This window comes from Bos javanicus, chromosome 10 (genome assembly GCF_032452875.1).
Source record: "Bos javanicus breed banteng chromosome 10, ARS-OSU_banteng_1.0, whole genome shotgun sequence".
Taxonomy (NCBI): Eukaryota; Metazoa; Chordata; class Mammalia; order Artiodactyla; family Bovidae; genus Bos; species Bos javanicus.
The window spans coordinates 30,015,494-30,038,562 of record NC_083877.1 but is presented as its reverse complement, the minus strand read 5'-3'; the positions used below and the strand labels follow the sequence as shown (position 1 = coordinate 30,038,562).

The following is a 23,069-nucleotide window of genomic DNA, read 5'->3' as shown; positions in this document are numbered from 1 at the left end:
AGCATCAGTCCTTCCAATGAATATTCAGGACTGATTTCCTTTAGGATGGACTGGTTGGAACTCCTTGCAGTCCAAGGGACCCTCAAGAGTCTTATCCAACACCACAGTTCAAAAGCATCAACTCTTTGGTGCTCTGCTTTCTTTATAGTCCAACTCTCACATCCATAAAAGACTACTGGAAAAACCATAGCTTTGACTAGACAGACCTTTATTGGCAAAGTAATGTCTCTGCATTTTAATATGCTATCTTGGTTGGTCATAATTTTTTTTCCAAAGAACAAGCGTCTTTTAATTTCGGGGCTGCAGTCACCATCTGGAGTGATTTTGGAGCTCAAAAGAATAAAGTCTGTCACTGTTTCCATTGTTTCCCCAGCTATTTGCCATAAAGTGACAGAACCAGATGCCATGATCTTCGTTTTCTGAATGTTGAGTTTTAAGCCAACTTTTTGACTCTCCTCTTTCACTTTCATCAAGAGGTTCTTTAGTACTTTTTCGCTTTCTGCCATAAGGGTGGTGTCATCTACATATCTGAGGTTATTGATATGTCTCCCAGCAATCTTGATTCCAGCTTGTGCTTCATCCAGCCCAGCATTTCTCATGATGTACTCTTCATACATTAGGGTAATTTTCTGGTACCCTCAAGTGCAACTGTAGAAGCTAGAAACTATTCAGTGTTTTGAATGCTTAGCATTAAGAATTTATTAAACTTAAGCATTCCCTAGTGAATAGTGGTATGTGTGTGTGTGTGTGTGTGTGTGTGCATCATGCTGTATAAAATGTGCCCATAAAGCTGTGTTTTAAGGAGACCGAATAATGCTATAAGTGTAACTTTAGTTATGTCACTGTAAATGTATTTTGGGGTTCTTTTTTGACCTTTTGATGTAAGTGCTGAGTGCTTGGTTATTTATTATCCAAGGTAAATAGTGTTACATGAGGGTAATGGAAAAAATTGTATTCATTAACATTGTCAGAGAAGGAAAGGAATTCCAGGAATAACATAAAGTCAATGCCTTATCCTTAAAGTCTATCAGAAAGGCAAAGGTTCAGAACACAGTGGTGATCACTGAAGATAGAGTTGTGTAATATAATATGCTAATTCAGTTTCCTTGGTAAATTTGGTCATGGGCTGTGTTTATGGTAGCATTATTTCCTTTGAGATTTGCCAAATGTAAATTAGGTGGTAAGGAAAGAATTTTTTAGACCACTTGTGTCAGTTCTTTTAAGTATCTTTAAACACTGTTTAGAAGTACTGTTTGCATATGAGTCATAGATGTACAGACTACATATATTAATGAAATTCATCCTTATTCCCAATCTTAATATATGGCATTCATTAACTTGGTTTCAGTTTCTGTATGGAAACAAAAATAAGACCTTTTCAAATATGCTCTATTTTAAATATTATTAAATTAGGTTCTTAATTTAAAGGTGCCTTCTTTAAAGGCACCACAAATTTGTTAAGAACCTAATTTAATAATGTTAAAAAAAAGAAAAATTCAATATGTATGTTATTTTCCTTTTCAGGTTGTCTTGCTCTTCCCAAGTTGAATTTGCAGTTTTTGACCCTTCATGATTACCTCCTAAGGAACTTCAATCTCTTCCGCTTAGAATCAACTTATGAAATTAGGCAAGACATCGAGGATAGTGTCAGCAGAATGAAGCCATGGTTAGTAAATTGGTTCCACTTGCAACAAAGAGATGCAAACAGTGGCTGACATACTTCTGTCAGAAACCTCACACATGTATTTGGAAATAATACATCTGGTGAAGATGCACTTTAAAATATGAAATATTTATTCTTTGAGAAATTATCTAATGTGAATTAGATATATCCAAAATACTAAAATAGAAAATATGTTTCTGGGTACTTGGGAGTGAGACTGAGGGAAAGGGAGGAGAGATCACTGCTCTGGGAGGTGGGGTGGGAGTGGGAGTAAGTCAGACGATAGTAAAAGGGTAAAGAGGGGAGGGGATGGGCTGGCCAGCAGGCGTGTACTAGGCAGGGCAGTTTAAGTCCTGGAAGAAGCTTATGATAAAGGGGTATTCTGTTACCCCAACTGCTCTTGCGGCTGTCACCACTAGTCTCGGTCAGCCTCTCTAAAGGACCTGGCAGGAGATGAGGGGCATAGCTGAATATTGCACAGAGCAGACTGTTGGAAAATCTTCCCTGGCCCTCCCTCCATAGGTTGCCTTGAAGAGACGGAATCGTCAGCCCTCACTTTTAGGGCCTGTTGAGTAGGTTCCATTATTTGAGGAACTTTTCTGGCCCAAACTCAACTTTCCACCTGCTAGCTTACATCTGGAACTCCTTTAGCTAGGAAAAGCCTGTCATTCTGTTATAGGCAGTTCTGCATTATAAGATTTGTGATGGTTAGTTTTGCTTTTCAGACATGACTGACTTTGGGTAAATGCCCTTCATTCACTGTTTCATTTGAAGTATGAAATTGTTACCGGCAATAAGTTACATATCACAAATGACTGAAAACGAGTAAAAGAATTCTATAAAATGAATTTTTCATCACATGAGTGTCATCCCATGCAGACATATATATATATATATATAATTATACTGCATTCTTTGTGAAAAGCTTAATGTGTTTTAAATGTGAACTGATTCAGGTATCTTCCAGGCTTCTCTCCTGACTAATTACAGAGAGCTGCATGGACACTGTGATTATGATCCTTTTTTTTTCATTTCCATATTTTATTTCATACACAGTTCTATTTTTTAATTAATCATTATGTGGAAAGTTATTCTGGGTGAGATTGTAAAACACAGCATAAAGTATTTTTGACTTAATAATCAGTTGAGTCAGTGGGCAGGCCAGCACTGTGAGATTTGTATACTCTCTGGCTGATCATCTCTGCCCACAGCTTTGCTGAAATCACTGCCCATTGTTTGGACCCCGGGGGAGTGCTTGATCAGAAAGCTGCCTTACAATTTATGGTTACCTTACACTTATATGTTCAGATTCTGGACCAAATTTTGATCATTTTGCAAAGTAGGGACTTTATAGCTAGCAGTTCATCAAGTAGAATGCACTTATACTTTACTTAAATGCCAAATAAAGTAATAAATACTTACAGTTCTTATGGTTTATTAATAAAGTAATTTTTTTAGCTTACATTATTTTCTATGAGTAGAACATATGTCTTTTTGGAGATAACTTCTGATAATAAGTTTTTCTAAATTTTGAAAAATTTATTTTTCTGCCCATCATTGAAAACTGTTAAAAATAATGAGGTCTAAAAGGGTGGGTCTTCTTTCTGTTTCATGTCTTGAAGGAGGAAAAGTAGTAGAGGCATTGTTACTCATTACACAGTTCTAATCATACTTTCAGGCTGTGAGCAGTATAAGAGGATGTGCTTATGAGGGTCAGAAATCTATACTTTTAATACCTCGTGTTGCAGGTAGATTTTATAAAGAGGGAAGGAATTGGAGAGAGTAGACTAGTGGTTGCTTAGGAGTAGGAACAGGATTGACTAAAGTGGATGAGGGGGATCTTTTAAAGCATGATGAAAATATTCTGTAATTGGATTGTGGTGATGAATGAACAACTTTATAAATCTACTGAAAATTACGGAATTACACATTTACAATGAATGAATTTTATGGTCTATCAACTATATTAAAGTTGTAAAGAATGGAGAAGGTGATAGAAAATTATTACAGAAGCTTTTATGCTCAAGGTAATGCCTTTTTAAGGGGCTTCCTTGGTGGCTCAGATGGTAAAGAATCTGCTTGAAATGCAGGAGACCCAGGTTCAGTTCCTGAGTCTGGAAGATCCCCTGGAGAAGGGAATGGCAATCCACTCCGATATTCTTGCCTAGAGAATTCCACAGACAGGAGCCTGGAGGGCGAGTCCATGAGATCGCCAAGTCGAACATGCCTGAACAACTAACACACACACACACACATTGCCTTTTAGAAACTGTTTCAGTACTAACCAAGTCTTTGGAATAGCAAACTTTATTTTTAATTAGTTTCACTCTTTAATGTCATGTAGTTTTACAATTTTTTGTTATTTACAAAAGCCTTAGGATATTGATTTTCTTTATCTTGGTAAGCATGTGATTTTAGGTAGTACTTTCCAATATTGGAGTGTTGCTGCAGTTTTTAATATTACACATTTCCCAAATACGCTATTTAATGTAAAAGCTAAAGCACTAGTATAAGAAGCAATAATGAGTATTTGCATGTTAGTGGTTCTCGTTATTAGATCTACCTTGATTACTCCCGTTCATGGCAATATCTTTTCAATATCTTAAATATTGTCCCCTAAAGAAAGCATTTGCGTAGGTATCATTTGCTTATCTTTAGTTTTTTTAAATCTAATTTGTTCTAAAAATTTTTGAAACAACTTTTAGAAATATTCCCTGATGGCTCAGATGGTAAAGAATCTGCCTGCAGTGCAGGAGACCTGGGTTTAATCCCTGGATCAGGAAGATCGCTTAGAGAAGGAAATGGCTACCCATTCCAGTACTCTTGCCTGGAGAATTCCACGGACAGAGGAGCCTGGCAGGCTACAGTCCATAGGCTCACAAAGAGTTGGATACAACTGAGCAACTATCTGAAGAGGGAGAAAGGGCAAAAATATAAAACTAAATGCTGGATAATTTTATTCTTTGACAAAATGGCTCAGCTCTTACATATATAAATTATATGTTTTTCTTTAGTTTAGGAATAAGATTCCATATTATTGTTAGGACTTAAATACTAGCTAAACATGTGTATTTAGTTACGAGTTTAACTTGTCTAAAAGTTGAGCAAAGTTATGTTTTGTGTGAGTAATCGTCTGCTCCTGCTCTTTAGGCAATCAGAGTATGGCGGTGTGGTATTTGGTGGTTGGGCACGAATGGCCCAACCCATTGTGGCATTCACCGTGGTTGAAGTTGCCAAGCCCAACATAGGTGAGAACTGGCCAACCCGAGTCCGTGCGGACGTTACCATCAATCTGAACGTCAGAGATCACATCAAAGACGAGTGGGAAGGTAATTTTGTATTTCAAGAAGTGGTTACCTTTTGTCTTTTACTTTACAGACTTTTGCTTACAGCATTAACAAAAACACATATACTAAATATTGCCCTTTTAAGTGTACTAAATTTTATCTTTAAAAAGCTTGGCTTAAAAAATGACAATTGATTTATAATTATTACTAGTAAAAACCAAGGATCATACAGAATAATAATTAAATACCTTAATACTTTACTAAAAAGCATAAAATAGCATGTATATCAGAGTGTTTTTAAAATTGCAGTTGGCAGAGCTGAGAGGAGAGCATTTTACATGTTAAAATGTGTCAGAAATGGCTCGTAAATGGATTTAAATTGGCACTTTTCTCTTCCCAGCTGCCTGTGACAGCTCTTACTACCCTGTTAGGAGAAACGGGCGCTGGCGGGCTTTATTTCCTTCTACCTTTGTGGCGTGCCAGAAGGAAGGGATGGTCCCTTAACGGATCAGTTTTCAGAAATTACTGCTCTCAATATAGCTGTTTATAACCTCAGGGACTGTATGATAACATTTGTTAAATAATTTTGAAGGAATCCAGTAACAAAGCTGGCCAGATGTTTAACAAATGGCCACCGTAGTGGGTAGCGTTTGTGACAGATTGTTTTTACGACTCCTGTATCCCTCAAAACTGTTCCAGTCTGGCATATTATACGTCTATAATAATGTATACTTTCGTTATTGCTGAATTGTGAGAGAGGCATTCAGTTGCTGAGGAAGGTCTTAACGTTGACTGCTCCTTAGAGCTTGAGGAGGTATTAAGTAAATACTGTTTTACATAGTGGGTAATGAACTGAAGTAACTTATTGGCCACCCCAGAAGTTCTAGTGATGCCTGGAAATAAAACTTGGGGGGAAGCAAAGACCCTTTGTAGAGATATATAGACAAGCTGTCTTTATGATGTTAAGGGGGGAAAGAGGCTCTTTACCCCAAACCCCTTGGGAACTCCTTACTTCCATTACTTTGGAGACAGCTAATCAGAAGCCCATCAAGTCATCTTATTTTTTTATTTTAATGGACCTCTGGCAGATGAGAAATACAATGGATAAATTTTGATGGGCAAGATAGGAAACAATAGGGTATTGTGGGATGAGAGATTTATTTGGGGCAGTGGTCCCCAGTCTTTTTGACACCAGAGACAGGTTTCGTGGAAGACAGTTTTCCATGAATGGGAGTAGGGGAATGGTTTTGGGATGATTCAAATGCACAACATTTATTGTGTACTTTATTTCTATTATTATTACACTCTGATATATAGTGAAATAATTATATGACTCAGCATAATGCAGAATCAGATCATCAGGCATTAGATTGTCATAAGGAGCATGCACCATAGTGAGGTTCACGCTCCTATGAGAGTCTAATGCTGATCTGGCAGGAGGCGCAGCTCAGGTAGTATGCGCCTGTGGCCTGGAAGTTGGGACCCAGTCAGGGGCATGGTGGGTAGAAGAGTATTTTCTGGGAAGCCAGAGCCAAAATGCAGGCCCTTTATTGGTTCCAGATAGAGCAACAAGATAAAAAATGAGAGAGAAGTTCTGTAAACAGTAATGAGCATTGTCCTGTAAAAAACAAAAGTTTTGCGGAAATGAAACTAAATACTATAAAAGATCATTGTCTCTTCAAGAAAGTATGAAGCTCAAGTCATTATCTTCTCCATTACCCCATTTAAAATTATAGAAACAGAATTAATGAAACTGAAATATCTAGAAGACAGAGCCAGGATGGAGTAAATGCAAATGGTTGAAAGAGTTGAGATTATTGTAATACAAGTATTTTTAATGTGGACTGAGACATCCCACAGTATCCCTCTGTGATGCCAAAAAGTGACGTTGGTAGGGACAAAATTACTTCTCAGGCCCAATTCTTTGACTGTAAGACTTGGAGGTTTCAATGAGTTGTGTGCATCAGAAGCTATATAGGCAGTGCCACTCACATAGTAGATCATTTCCCCTTCATTTTCATTGTTCTCCTGCTTTATTGCCTAGAATTTGTTGGGATATAAGCAATCAAATCATTATTATGAGTCAGTTATTATTTCTAGCACACTTGAACCATATTCCATATTGAAACCACCAGAATGGTGCTAATACTAGCCACACTCACATTTACTGATTTGATTGAGTTGTTTATCTTGTTACCAAGGTTATAAGTAAGCAAAATGTTCAAATTTGCATTCATACTATACAATAACTAACCAAAAATGAATGAGAAAAAATGATATATAACATTACATGCTGTGTGGTCTAAATAAAAATCCCTCATCTTCCAGTATGTCTGCTTTTAATAGAGGTGGGAATCTTATTTAATCCACTATTTGAGCTAATGAATGGGAAACTACAGACTTTGGCACAAGTATCCCGTTTCTTGACATTTGCTTATGAAAATTTCAGTATTTGCCAACTGAAGCAACGTCTATTTGGCTGTCTCCTCAAGATGTTGTCTGTAAACAATGTTTTCGTGCCTTGATGAATTATTCTAGAGTTGACCTGTTCTGGTGAAATGCATTTAGGCTATTGTTGAAATGACACTGATGGATAGTTTAAACTGATGTTAGAAACCTGCTAAATATGATACAGATGCCAGCCATATTTTTGGTTACTTATTAAGAATGTTAAAAATAAGAAAGATGACAAGCATCTAATTTTGGAGTTGTAACATGATCTAGAGAATTTATTCAGTAATGTATATATGGCATAAATTTCCTTATTTTAATATAAAGAGAAATTTTTATTTAATTATTGCTTTAAACATTGAGTATTAAAGATATAGGAAATCTATAATTGTATTACAAAGTAAATATAATCATTGATCATCTCTGATGTTTTAAATATTTTTTATATCTTTTCCAAAGATAAAAGGAAGAGAATTTACCAATGGAAGACAGAAAACAGCAGCATTCTAATAAGTGAAAATGTGTTTTATGTTTTACTAGGCCTTCGGAAGCATGATGTATGCTTTTTAATTACTGTGCGTCCCACAAAACCTTATGGTACCAAGTTTGACCGAAGAAGACCTTTTATTGAGCAGGTTGGCCTAGTTTATGTCAGAGGCTGTGAAATCCAGGGCATGCTAGATGATAAAGGGCGTGTCATTGAAGACGGTATGATGATCTTTATTTTTGAAAGACTGTGTACATAATGAAAAATTTCTTTGCCTTTTTGTGTACTAGGTAATGTTTTAGTTGTTTTATATACTAAATCAGCACAAAGGATTATATATATAGAAGTGTGTAGGGTACCTACCACCCAGTTTTAGAGATGAATAATATGGTTTCTGGACTTCTGTATTATATTTTGGACAGGCTCTTTTGAAATTGCCTATATTTAAAACTCTTCCTTTTATGATACTTTATTGCTTTTAAAAACATCTTAATACCTCCTACAGTTGTTCCCTGATATATCTTCCTAATTTCTCCTTTTTAAGTTTCACTGATCTGATTCATGATAGCAGTGGCTCATAAATGGAAACCACACTCCTGTGATTTAAAATGCATGGTGGTATCTATGATGTCATATAACTGGCGTAGGGAAGGGATGGTCAGCTATTAATGTTTGATGAGTGGGGCCAGGAATGTTAAGTACCTCAGCAGAACTGTCTTCTAAAAGGATTTATCTTACCCAAGATGCCAGCATAACCCTATTTAGAAGCATCTCCTTGGGGCTTCCTTGGTGGCCTGCAGGGGAGAAAACCCAGGTTCAATCACTGGGTCAGGAAGATCCCCTGGAGAAGGAAATGGCAACCCACTCCCGTATTCTTGCCTGGAAGAGGAGCCTCATGGGCTACAGTCCATGGGGTCGCAAGACGAGTTGGACACAACTGAACAACTAACATAGCACACACACACAGAAGGAGCTATGAGTAACTGACACAAGTAAAGCTCTTTGATTTGTAAGGCGCCTCTTCCAGTTGAGGGCGTACACAAATAACTGCAGTTCATGGCATTGTACCATAAACATCACACGATTGTTCTGGGAAGAAATAGTAACAATTTAGAGAATGGAGAAAATCTTTTCAGCTTGGAATTGGAAATGGATGAGTGAAAGTCATTCTAGTTGGAGGAATGGCTTGCAGTTAAGTCTGAATAGTTTACTCATCATTTCTAGAAAGGGAATACTGCTAACTTACTTTGATATTTGAAACATATATATTTCATTTAACAAACTTTTAAAAAAAATGTCTAGGACCTGAACCCAGACCCAGTCTTAGAGGAGAATCAAGGACTTTTAGAGTGTTTTTGGATCCAAATCAGTATCAACAAGATATGACCAATACTATACAAAATGGAGCAGAAGATGTGTATGAAACTTTCAATGTAATAATGAGAAGAAAACCAAAGGAAAATAACTTTAAGGTAATTTCTGGGCTATACAATTAAAAGTACTGTATCTTCATTTGAATAACTTTTAAGGCATAACTACATAGATACTAGGTTTAAAAAGATGTAAAATAGTGATCACTGCTTTTGTTTTGATTTTAAACAAATCTCTTAAATTCTTAACTTACAGATTAAATATAAAATACATTTATTTGCTAAATCTTATTTTGTCTTTTGATGAGACTAAGAGAATTTTAGGTTTAAAGATTAGTTCAAGAAAATAAGATAAGTGTGATTAACATACACTATCTTGTTATTTCATTATCTTGTTGGATGTATAGCATTTATAATATAAAAATACCTGGTTTTGTTATTCTTTGAAATTAATTGCCTAACCTGATTTTCGTATGTTGCATAGATCACTTTGTTGAAATAATTATTGGAAAGTCTTAAGAATCTGCCTTGGCTTCTAGTAATTACTTTTGACAATGTATATATTAACTATTATGGGGACCTCTTACTGTAGTCCTAATTCTTTCATTCTGAAATTTAGACATTTCATTTTTATCATTGGTAATTTATTTTAATTTCTTATCTCTAGCAGTGCTAATTTTAGTATTTCTAAATTGTGGTATGTTTCACAATCAAGGCATACATTAATGTGCTTCTGGTTGTATATGTCTCAGTAATGAGGAACTATGGGCTATAAGGTGGAGGAAACTGCAGTAATTTCTAAGAGGAAACATTTTTTTCAAGGGTTTGTTCTGTAATGTTTTCTTGCTATTGTGTAGACCTGATCAGATTTTCATCCTACTCAACAGAAGTCAAGTGGTAAACTCATCTATGACATTCTGTCTAAATGATCTCCTAATGGATAAACTGTTCTTGCTAAATTTGGTCTTTTGTTTAACTCAGTGTATGGTATCAGCTGGAAATATAGCTGTTGATTCAGTCTAGCCAAGCACCTGTCAGCAGAAAATAGCTTCTTGCCTTGAAACACTTGGGAATTCTGGATTAGTGCAGCCAGCTCTACATTCCACTGAAGTGCAAATGTTTGAGATGTCTTCCTTACAATTCAATTTTTGTCGTCTTACTGACAGGCTGTGCTGGAGACTATCCGGAACCTGATGAATACTGATTGTGTGGTACCTGACTGGCTGCATGACATCATTTTAGGTTATGGGGATCCAAGTAGTGCACATTATTCCAAAATGCCCAATCAGATTGCCACCCTTGATTTCAATGATACATTTCTCTCCATTGAACACTTAAAAGCCAGCTTTCCTGGTCATAATGTTAAAGTAACTGTGGATGACCCAGCTCTACAGATACCCCCTTTCAGGTAAAGTCAAAACTGGATATACTCCTTTCCAAGCTTTCTGTAGTCATTCTGAGTGAGGCCATCAGGACTGTAGCTAAAGTAAGTTTTAAGTATCATATCTAGATTTTGTTTGGGTAGTTTTCACCTTCCCCATATAATCACTGGGATAAATTTATTTTATTAGACTCTATTTCTAATTCTTTGTGTAGTAGCTATTTTAAGACCACAGTAAAAGTAGCCTTTGTCTTACAAGGAATCAGTTTGAAGAGTATTATATAGATATATTTGTGGCCTTTGACTGAAGAAATAAGTCCTAATTAATATAAAGAGCCACGTGATTTTGAACTCTTGCTTTTTAGGGAAAAATTCTTCTTTTAACCCTATTTGCTTTCACAATTTTAAATATTAATAATATTGTTATACTCAAAATTAAAGGAGCTTTGGATTAGTTTTAGTAAAAAAAAGAACAGAGTACCTGAAGTACTGAATGCTTCGTGAATTCCATCATATGAATTAGTGGCAAAGCACTAGGTAAACTTGGGATGTTAGCAAAGGATTTAATTACTTTCTTAGTTGCAAATTAGAACATATAGCTTTTAATTAACCATTAAATATAAATATAATAATTATACATATTAAAAACATGTACCCTTTTTAGTTCTCAAACCTAGTCTTCCTCCATACATCTCTAATCTTGTTAATGGCAAAATCAACTGAAATCTCAGCATTATTTTTTAACCTTTCTATTCCCATCACTCCTGCTGTGTCTTACAGATTCTGCCTTAAGGATACATTTTTTTTTTCAAATGTCAGTCCTGATGGCTCCCTCTCTAAACCCTCAACACTTTCAGTCTTTGTAATGGTAGTGTCTTTCCTGCCCCTTGTCTCCTTTCTTAAATCCATTACATGATGCCTACTGCTAGAGTCATTCCACTGTCTGATGAAAACTGACCTCTTAGTTTCTTTGGTTCTTAGCTTTTTTTTTAATCTGTTTTTTTCAGAATGTGAACAAAGACTGGAAAAAGTACAAATAGAGAATTAACTTTTTAGTTTAATCTTAAGAGTTTTCACTGACTCTCCACCAGGTACCTATGGGAAGTTGCTTCCTGGGGTATCCCTGACGCCAGGCTAAGAACTTCTGCCTTAAAGGCTTGATATTCCAGAGGTGTCATAACCAGGTGCCAGTCTAGCCTCTCTAGTTTTCTCTACTGTATCCTAAACTTCTCTAGAACTGGCTGTTTGTTTCTTCCTGGAATGTCTTTTGAAATTCATTTTAGATACTATCTTTCCCATAAAGCCTTTTCTGATTAAATGAAGAACAATGTGTAAAGCACTTTACAGTGAATATGCTGTAAGTATGTAAATTGTCTTTTGTAAACATTATGCTAAGTGAAAGAAGCTAGACAGAAGAGAACAAATACTATATGATTCAGTTTACACAAAATGACCGGAATAGTCTGATATAAAAACAGAAAGTAGACTGATTGCCAGAGGCTAGGTTTGAGTTGGAATACAGAGCGACTGCTTAATTGACATGGAGTTTCCTTTGGAGTGATGAAAATATTCTGGCTTTAGAGTAGTGATGACTATACAACCTTGTGAATGTACTAAAACTGATTGAATTGAACCTTTTAAAATGGTGACTTTTATAGGAATATTATCCCAGTTAAAAAAAAGTTATTTCCCATAGGAAAAAAAATTAGATAAATGTTTCTTCTTTGATTCTCCCTTAATCAGGTGGCCTTTTTCTTAATCTAAATACCTGTAACCACATTTCAGTGCTTTTAAATCTACTTTTTTGAAATTTATATGCAGAGAGTAAATTCCTTTAAACCATAAATGATTCTTGCTCATTACTGTCCTCTGTACAATGTCATGCATGAGACAGTTACTTGGCAAATCGTTGTTAATTGTGAAAATAAACAAAGGTTTTGGTCTTGTAGGATAACTTTTCCAGTAAGAAGTGGAAAGGGGAAGAAGCGGAAAGATGTAGACGGGGAAGATGAAGACACTGAGGAGGCAAAAACTTTAATTGTCGAACCTCATGTTATTCCTAATAGAGGTCCTTATCCTTACAACCAACCCAAACGGTAATTTCACTGCCTCTGCTAATTCTAGTAATAGATAATAGTTTGCTATTTCACATGGGTTAGTAATATTTAAAAGTTTTTCTGATTCTTTGAAAATTTTAAGAAACTTCTGTTTCTGGACCCTCTTTACTTTTCTTCTGTTAGTTGACTCAATAGTTCAGACATTTTTGACCATTCTGTAATATTTCAAAAAGAAACATTTTCAGGTGCTATGAACAAGAAATGTTAGCATCTGCCTGAGTGTGACCCAGGTTCTCACTTCACGACCATGTCGTGCATTTAGCAGCTACCCTGGTGCATGTGTGCCATGAGTAATGACGTGGCACTGTGTTTGGTGTTAGATGGGGAACCAGTACTTTGACACTCCAGTTAAGATCTGGGCTAACCATATTGAAAAATACCTGTCGTCTTTTCTTTCCACAAGATTGATTCAGTTTTAATTGGTCTGTGGAGGGGCAGAGGTAAAGAAAGTCATTCAGAAAGACTGAGTCAGTCACGTGATCTGCTGTGCAGCATTGTGCTTATAGTTAACAATACTGTTCTGTGCATTTAAAATTTGTTAAGAGTATGTCTTTATGTACTTTTTGCTGCACACGCACAGCACAGCAAGGGCTCGGGTGGGAGGAGAAGAGATTGGGAGACCAGGGACAAATACAGAGCACATGTCCAGACCTCTCCTTGTCTAAATTCTTATTAACATCATCCATCTTCATGTTTAACCAATTTCTTATCCACTCTCATTTGCAGTAATACAATTCAGTTCACTCATACACAGATAGAGGCCATCCGTGCTGGAATGCAGCCTGGGCTAACTATGGTAAGAGAATTACTGTTCTACTAGTTCTTAAATGGATTCAGACTAGAACTAAGCATCAGATTTTCAGAGTATATTCCATTTTTAAGCACAGAAACCCAATTGAATTAAGTATTTATAAGTAATTGTGGCATCTTATGTCATTGGACACTACTCATTTCAATGTTCATAAAAAATGTTACATTAGAACTGAGCTATGGCCATTTGTTTATGTACTACCTATAGCCTTTTTATGCTGCCACAATGCATAAAGTGTTTATTTGCTGGCTCTTTGCAGAAAAGTTCTGTTGACACTGATTTAGAAGTGTGTTTAATTTCTAGGTATTGGGAGGTTTTCTTGTTGTCTTCCAGTTACTGGTTTCCTGGTCTATATCCATTATGGTCAGAGAGCATATTGAATACTTTCTGTAATTTTCATTTTTTTAATTTAGTAAGGTTTGTCTTATGGCCCAGAACATGATCTGTTGGTGACTATTCCATGTGCACTTGAATATGTGCTCTGTTGTCTTGAGTGGAGTGTCCTCTGTATGCCATTTGGTTGTTGCTGCTGCTTAGTACTCCTCTGTCCTTGACAGAGGAGTGTTGAAGTCTCCAACTGCAGTTGTGAATTTGCTTCTCCTTTGAGTTCTGTCAGTTTTTGCTTCATGTGTTTTAAAGCTTTATGGAGATGTACGTACCCTTTCAGGGTCGTTGTGTCTTATTGGTTAATCGATGCTTCTGTCATGTATAATGTCTGTCTTCATCACTGGTAACTTTCTTTGCTCTAAAGCCTACTTTGATATTAATATAGCCAATGCAACTTTCTTTGATTAGTGTTTACATGACAAATCTTTTACTGTCCTTTCACTTCTAACCTACCTGTTATATTTAAAGTGAGTTTCTTGTAGACAGCGTATGTATGGGCATTTCATTTTCCCTCTATTCTGAAGTCTCTGCTTTCAATTGGTGTGTTCAGTCCATTTACATTTAATGTTCTTATTGATGTGTTTGGATTTAAGCCTCCTGTTTTATTATTTCTTTTTTATGATTGTTCCCTTTTTGTGTGCTCCTATTTCCCTTTTCCTGCCTTTTTCTGAGTTATTTCAGTAGTTTTAAGTGTTTCATTTCTACTTATCTATTTTGTTTATATCTCTTGTATAATTTTTCTTAATGGCTACTCTAGAGAATTATAATATACATACTTATATTTTTTCACAGCCTACTTAGAATCAATATTTTGGCTCTTAAATTGAATGGAGGATCCTTGCTTCCATATAAGTCCCTTTACCTTCCCATTTTATGTTGTAGTTGCCATTATTTTACCTGTAAATCCATTGAAAATACTATCACACAATATTAAAATTTTTTATTACAGACATCAAACATATTTTAAAGAACTCCAGAGGAGAATAGTCTATTACATTTACCATTTATCCTTTATTCCTGATATCTTAAGTATCCTCTGGTATCATTTCCTTTTTTTTTTTTTTTTTTTTTGTTGCTGTGCAGCATGTAGGATCTTACTTCCCTGACCAGGGATTGAACCCAGGCCCCCAGTAGGAGAAACGCAGAGTCCTAAACACTGGACCACCATGGAATTCCCTGGTGTCGTTTCCCTTGTCTGAAGAATTTCTTTTACCAATTTGAAGAACAGATCAGCTAACAATGAATTACCTTTGTATTCCTTCATCTAAGAGTATCTCTAATTCATTTTCGTTCTTTAAAATATTTTTCACTGGACATAGAATTTTCATTGATAGTTTTCTCTCTTCAGCCCTTTAAAAGTGTGATTCCACTTCCTTTTGGTTACCATGGTACTGATGAGAAGTGCACAGTCATCTGAAATGTCTTTTTGCTATATGTAATATATCATTTTTCTCCAGTTACTATTAAGATTATTTTTTTCTTTAGATTCCAACCATTTAATTATTATATGTCTGGTCTTAGATTTCTTTGGTATCATTCTGTTTATGCTTCAGTGAGCTTCTTGAATCTGTTGATTTATGTCTTTTGCCAGATTTGAGAAATTTCCAGCCATTATTTCTTTAAATACTTTTCTACACTGTATACTTTTCCCCCTCTCTAGAACTTCAAGGTTCAGACCTTTTAATATTACCCCATAGATTCATGAAGGCATGAATCTTTTTTTCTGCTTTTTATTCAGGATGGCTGATTTCTATTGATTCATCTTCAAGTGCCCTAACTCTTACCTTCTCCGTGTTGCATTGAACTTCCCCAGCAAATTTTTTAACTTGTTTCATCTTTCAGGTTTAAAATGTTCTTTTTCTAACATTGTGGTAATTCAGTAGTTTGCTATGTGTTCATCTGCTTTTTAGGTTGTGGGCCCACCAGGTACAGGAAAAACAGATGTGGCAGTTCAAATTATATCCAACATCTACCACAATTTCCCAGAGCAGAGGACTCTGATTGTTACTCATTCCAATCAGGTAAGAAAAAGGGAATGTGTGTGTACAGGTGTGCTCATGTGTGCACATGCTAGTGTGAAGTGGATGTGCATGTATGGAACAGGAGATGCATGGAAGCACAGTGTAGATTTCTGCATATATGATAACCTGATTATGGGCACACAGCATACCAGCAAAGGCTGATGGGCATAGTGTTTGTTGTTGAGTTAATCTTGGATTATCACTGATTATGACCAGACCATTCTAATAGAGGCAGTCCACATGTGGAAAAGCTGAGAGGAATATTTGGATACGTGGTAATTGACTTTTTCCCCCCATCTTCCATTCTTAGCTAGACGTTTTTCTTTAAAAGCATTACCCCTTGCTAGTAGTAGTTTTCTGCTACTAGAATGGATATTCCTAAAAGACTGAACCTATATCATACTGACACTGGGTTGAATTTTAAGTTCCTATGAAGTATACATATGAATATGTGTATTACATGGGTGGACTGTTTGAGGTTGCTGGTCCAATACATAAAACATGTTTAAATAGCTGGAGCTTCCTTATGGCTCAGATGGTAAAGAATCTGAGCTGGTAAAGAATTTGCCTGCAATGTGGGAGACCCAGGTTCAATCTCTGGGTCAGGAAGATCCCCTGGAGAAAGGAATGGCAACCCACTCCGGTATGCTTGCCTGGAGAATCCCACGGACAGACAAGCCTGGCAGGCTACTGTCCATGGAGTCACAGAGTTGGACACGACTGAGCAACTGACACTTTATAAATAACTAAAACAAGAAAAACAAACTCCTTTCTTGTAAATAATGGATGAAAAATGATCTTTATATGTGTGCCAGGGTATTTATTCTAAAGCTGTCATAGAAATAAGGAAGAACAAGTAATATTTATTAATTCTCATGTAAATGTGACAGGCAGCTCTCAGAATCTTCTGAAACATGTTGTGAAACTTGCACAGTAGTCTGTGCCAAAGGTACTTGTTTTCTCTGAATACATATTAAAAATAGTGCTTTCAGTTCACTAGTTTTTTGTTTTTTTTTAAACTGGTCTGTGAAGAAGCACTGGGTTTTTAGAATGCTCAATGTTATTTATTCTGTTATTCATCAACTTTTAATCCCAGAATGTTAAAACTATTAACTGTCCATCCAATTAAGTAACTGGCATGGTATACTAAAATTGTGCAGGGGAGAGGGTAATTGAGACTTTATCTTGATAAAAGAAGCAAACTGTGTAAAGACTTTTTCTTTCTTCTGTTTAATGAAATTTAGTCTGTAATAATTTTACCTATTTTCAACTTCTTAGAATGAGTAAGATATTATTCGTGTATTGTTTTAACACACTGGTTTTTTTTTTTTTAAACAAATTTTGTCATAACTCGATAATGACTTTCTGTAGTATCCTCTACTTATGACTGACTTGTGTAGCACTGTTTTAGAGATGATGTTATTTTGCAAAAATAGCCAAAGATGTCTTTGATCCTCTGATAATCAAATCATCCTCTTTAATACAAATTGTTTATTTTTCAGAGTTTGTATACCAGATCTTGGTTTGAATATGTGATTCAAGCCATTCTCCAACATCACTTTAATTCATGATGAAATCTTACAGTTTTTTCTGAGATTGCCATGTGCGAGTATTTTTTGCCCTCTAAATCTATGTGGTTCATAAGTTTAGATAGGGAAGGTTTAAATAGTGAGTAATGCCATGTGGTCTGATCTATTGTATCTCAAGTTTTAGATGGAGAATATTAAGAGTTTGGATAGTGTGAATTATTTTTTCAGAAAATTTTGTTTTATCTCATCAGTTTCTGAGCTCTAATTGCTAGAATTTTGGTAGTAAAAGATGGCTGGATACTTTATAGCTTGGATGTTTACAAGACTGGCTATTGACTTCATGGTCAGGGCTAGACTAGTGGTAAATTCAGAGAAATATTTGAATGGGGGCTGATTTTTAAATGTCATTTTTATTGGTGTATCTTTAAATGCAATGAAATGTTTGCCTTTCTACAAAACCTTGTGACTATGGATGTTCAGATATTAAGTGCTAGGATTTCAGGAAGCCCCAAAGATGAACATTTCATGGGTAAATGTCTTTCATCAGAACAGTTTACAATTAGTGCTCTGCTCCTTATTGTGTCAAGAGCTGATTTAGACTCTCAGCCTAAGATCTGAGTGCTGCACTTTGGGTTCCTCTCCGAGGTCCTCTTGATGCCTTCTACCAGCACACCTCCTGGGAGGCCTTCTCCAGCCACAAAACCCTTCCAGTTTTCTGCAACTCATAGAAATTTTGTTGAGTAAAGTGAAATTTGATGTGATTGTTAATTATTTTAGTAATTATTACTACTTGAGGGAAATAGAAACTGAGCCAGAGCCTTATGTTTTCATAAATTATCAGAGATGTAATAGACAGATGACTTTTATGATTTCCAGTTATTATTTGACTACACATACATATACTGCATTATCACAAATCAATAAAAACACTATTTCGTTTAAATTATAAATGACCTATTATGTTTCCTTCTGATCTCACTGGGCAATACTCATTCATTTCTACCCTTATAATCATTAGTTTTTGTTACTTATAAAGGAGCCTACTGATTCTTTAAAACTCACTCATTCTTTTTTTGTTCTTCAGGCGCTGAACCAGTTGTTTGAGAAAATCATGGCTTTAGACATTGACGAGCGCCACCTCCTGCGTCTTGGTCATGGAGAAGAAGAGCTGGAGACAGAGAAAGATTTCAGCAGGTGAGCAAACAGGGATGAGTTTTGAAATAGTATATGAAGAATTTTTAACCTTCTCCTCTTTTTCTTTAATAAAGAAAAAAACAACAGGAAAGAGAGCAGTGAATAATCCAACTGAATTCTGAAGGGTTTTAGCATAACCTACATAGGTATACTAGGTTGACCCCAAAGTCTGGTCATGATTTCCCTCTGCTCGAGTTCTACATGTTTATGTCATTTTTCCCCTCAAACACATGGTTATTTCAGAACAAGAGTTATCTTGTTCATCTTTTTTAAATTGCAGATTTCCATTTGCTTTCTGTTTACTGAAGTCAACATTGCCAAACCCAAACTATACAACTTTACACAATTCCTTTTTACATTTCATCTAGACATTTAATTTCATTTAATCTGGGCCCAATTAGGTAGATTCACTTAACAAAACGCAATTGGAGATTAGTGATTGTATAAGCTTTGGGGTTGCAAGTATTATTTCAGGAATTTATTGCCAGTTTAGCTGGACTTTATGTTAATATGACATAAAGTGACTAAAATTTTACAAGTCAGATTTCTTCTGCTATTAGTATTTTGGTTTTTCCTTCAAAGTTGCTGTATAAAAAACAGCTCGTTTCATTTATAATTAAACTAGTTTTTAAAGCTTGATTTCTGACATAGACATAATTAACAGCTGTACATAATTAATACAGCCTTTGACTATTGAACATTACTTTTGTAATCATTACTAAATTGATTATAGACATCAAAAGAACTTAAAAGAGTATTAAATTACTACGTTGCATTTATTTAGAGTTCTTATATTAAAGAGCTCACCAAATATTTTTTAGCTTCTAAAAAGTCAGAGGGCAAGATCAACACACCTTAAGTTACTTAGGGCTCTGGATTCTTAATTTTTGAACAGCTGGTAATGCTTCTGAATTCTTCCCATGGGTATTTCTTCTTGTTGAACCTAACTTATTAAGTGGACTCAACTCTAAAAATCTGCTAATCCAGATTTCAGTGAATGTATTCAGGCTGATGAAATGCTAAGTACTGTAACTATAAGTGTATTGCAATATAATTTATAGTTTTTAGAGAATATTATAATAGAAAAGAAGTAGAATTTTTAAAGTGATTTCTGGTACTACCAATTTTCTTGGGGAAAAACTCTTTTTGCTTTCTGATGGGTAAGTCAAGCTCCAGGCCTTATTAGTAATGTGTGTGTTTATTTGATTGTGCAATTATTTCATTTTTCTCTTTGTCATAATTAAAAAGATGAGGGAATAACCAATTGATGGAGCATAACACGTAGTCAGAGCATGCTCATTCATCAGTTAAGTTTGCCATCTTACATGGGCATGGTTCATGGCACCCCAAAGTGGTTACAGTGATAATGTCAGAGATCACAGAACACAGATAACAAATATAATAATAATGAAAATGTTTGAAATAGTTCAAGAATCTCCAAAATTTGATACAGACAGCAAATGCTGTTGGAGAAAAATGACAGTGGTAGACTTGTTAAATGCAGTGTTGGCACAAACCTTCAATTTGTAAAAAACGCAGTATCTGCAAAGTACAGTAAAGTGAAGCCCAATAAAATGAAGTATTCCTGTACATTGCTTTCCCGTTTTAAAATTAATTGAGACTTTTTAATATAGTTTTATATTTACAGAATACTTGAGCAAATGTTACATAGGATTCCATTGTATACTGCTGCTGCTGCTGCTTTTTGGTGGTGAGAAATTGTAGCAGGCGCTTTGTTATGGTGGGAAGAATTTGCACAGGCTTTGGGATCCAGTTCTGGTTCCCCTTTTTTTCCTTAACTACCTAGCTTTGGGCCAGGTACTCTCCAAATTTCAGTTTTCTTACACATTCAGCAAATATTTATGAACCTATTTGGTCCAGATGCCAAGCTGTGTTCAATGCCAAAGAATAAGCAAATAAATTTTGAAATTACATTTCAAAAGTTTTAGAGCTAACCTCCTTTTATGATAGTGGTATTCAGAGTAGCCAGTTTGTAAACTATATTCTGGTTTGTTATGAGATGAACTAGCACTTGAATGTACTATGGTGTTTTCTTCTTTGCAACGGTCTTTTTATGAAGAAAAAAGAAAAGATAGCTGAACTAAAGGTGTTTAATAATATAGTTAATTTTCCTTTCTCACAGACCACCAACACATTTGCACAACATCCTTGATCCAGCAGTAGATTTTAAGTAGCTTTGGTACAAAATAACTAAAGAAATACCACTTGAGTTATTTTATACCAATGCCACCTAGTAAATGTAAGCTATGTTTTCTACCTTTTATTTTCTTTGCCCATTTATTATTTCTGTTATGATTTTCTTAAATATTTTGCTGACAGTTTCCTTGAAAGTGTCTTCATAATATAATTTTGCTTTTTTACTTAATTGAAATTTTTAGGTATGGAAGAGTTAATTATGTCCTAGCTCGAAGAATAGAACTTTTAGAAGAAGTCAAACGATTGCAGAAGAGTCTAGGGGTTCCAGGAGATGCTTCATACACTTGTGAAACTGCGGGCTATTTCTTCTTGTATCAGGTATAAGAGATTAAAGATATTTAAATCATACTTTATTGGAATATACTCTTTATTTAGAAACTGGGACGGGTTCTGGAGATCCTTTCTTGAAAATTATTTTTTCGAGTAGATTAAAATATATGCTGTTGCCAGAGCTATATTTGTGGATGTTAAATGTTTTGTCTCCTATTGTCTTCAATTTTCTTTGCTAAATAACTTGATGACTCATTCAGTGAAAGGCCAGTGTTGCTACTTTTAAATTTTTTTCTTCTCCTTTTTTGTTATTGACAAAGTTTCTAGTCTCTCTTTTTTATTTTTTCATTTTTTTTTCATTACTATAGAAATATAACTAAATAGTCTAGCTACCCAGTGGTAACAGATGCAGTTTTTAACTTACTTTTAATATGCATATTAATCAAGGAATAAAGAAAAGCATATTTTCTGTTTAAATTTCCAAAAATACATTTTGTTATAGAATTGATTTCAAAGTAGGAGTTTAAGTTAAAAATTCTTTGACTTCAATTTGGAGGTATGTTTTTGCTTTTGTTAGAGTTAATTTTGGGAGTGTGAAAATTAATGAGAAATAGACAGCCAAATAAAATGAATAAACATAAAATTTTAATACTTACTTGGTTTACTAGTAATTTTAAATGGACTGAACATAAAATAATGAAGATTTTTGTATAACTCTATTTGTTCTCTTTGTACTAATGCTATTTGCATATTTTAGGTATAAATCACAGTGTTGAAATTTTTAAATGTATATGAAAAAAAGTTTATGCTCATTATAAGCTGATGAACCAGTTGAGTTCATTCAAAATGAGTATATTTCATGGTTCCTATGGAACATGGGACAGATACATGGTGTTGCAAAGTTATCTTCATTTTGGCCTCTTCAGAACTTTGGATAATGGAGTAATGATCATGCTTAGGTGCGTGTTTGTCACAAGATAAAAATCACCAGGCTCTTAGTGAAAACTACTTTTAAGAGTAGTAGAAATGACATAAATTATTGAGGCCTAACTAATAAATTTGAGAAATATGAACTGGAGGCCTCACAGTGTACATCAACAATTTTCAACACACAATAATCACATTAGGAAAATCGTTGAAAAGGAAAATTCTCAAGCTCTGTCCACAGAGACTTTCTTTTAATACAGTGTGATATCCAGGAATCTACATTTTTATTTAGCTTCTCAGACATTCTGCCTAAGGACCACAGTTTGACAAACACTGAAGTAATAACGGAAAAACTGAGAGAATTACAAAAATTAAGTAGGAACTGAATGGGGTCATAGGTAACATTTACACCAGCATATATTTAAACTATCTATACCCAAAAAGTCATAAAATGAGCTTTCAAATACATAGGCAGCTTAACCAGAAGTTTTTTATATGTATACTAAAGAGAATTCAAAAAATTTTGAAGATCTAGGAGAAGAGTTGACAAGTGCTAAATTGATTAAAAAGCTACTAGAGCTGGACTTAACCATATATGGAAAGAAACTGAGATAGTGAAAAAATAAGGAATTTCTTTGTTCAAAGAGGGCTTTTTGGATCATCGATCATAAACTGTTTTGAATATGCATGGGAAGTCTGAAACATCTGAGATAAAAAGTCCCATGAGATGATTCTAGGGTTCTTTCCCATCTGTACATGTTTTAAGGGTTTTTTACCCTACAGTCTTGAAGTTTACTTTTATAAAAGAAGAGCAGTTTGTCAGTGACTTGGATAAGAAATAGTCTGGTTGGGTCAAAGATTGCTTTTCTTTTCCTTTTCCTACTGGACCTCCAGAGAAGACCAGACTAAGCGAATTTTTGTTATTTTGTTATTTAAAACGTTGTTGTTTAGTCACTC

At 35.1% G+C, this 23,069-nt stretch overlaps 1 protein-coding gene across 1 annotated transcript in view; it reads left to right on the top strand.

The window, feature by feature from the left end:
• The window catches only part of AQR (aquarius intron-binding spliceosomal factor), a 90,061-nt gene that overhangs the window by 35,644 nt on the left and 31,348 nt on the right, over nucleotides 1-23,069 (top strand). Inside the window, exons 16-25 of the mRNA XM_061430691.1 lie at nucleotides 1,525-1,666; nucleotides 4,814-4,992; nucleotides 7,942-8,109; nucleotides 9,191-9,360; nucleotides 10,425-10,666; nucleotides 12,589-12,735; nucleotides 13,483-13,552; nucleotides 15,865-15,975; nucleotides 18,589-18,698; nucleotides 21,098-21,233. Of these exons, the coding sequence (XP_061286675.1) occupies nucleotides 1,525-1,666; nucleotides 4,814-4,992; nucleotides 7,942-8,109; nucleotides 9,191-9,360; nucleotides 10,425-10,666; nucleotides 12,589-12,735; nucleotides 13,483-13,552; nucleotides 15,865-15,975; nucleotides 18,589-18,698; nucleotides 21,098-21,233 (1,475 nt within the window). The remainder of the gene's footprint in view (nucleotides 1-1,524; nucleotides 1,667-4,813; nucleotides 4,993-7,941; nucleotides 8,110-9,190; nucleotides 9,361-10,424; nucleotides 10,667-12,588; nucleotides 12,736-13,482; nucleotides 13,553-15,864; nucleotides 15,976-18,588; nucleotides 18,699-21,097; nucleotides 21,234-23,069) is intronic.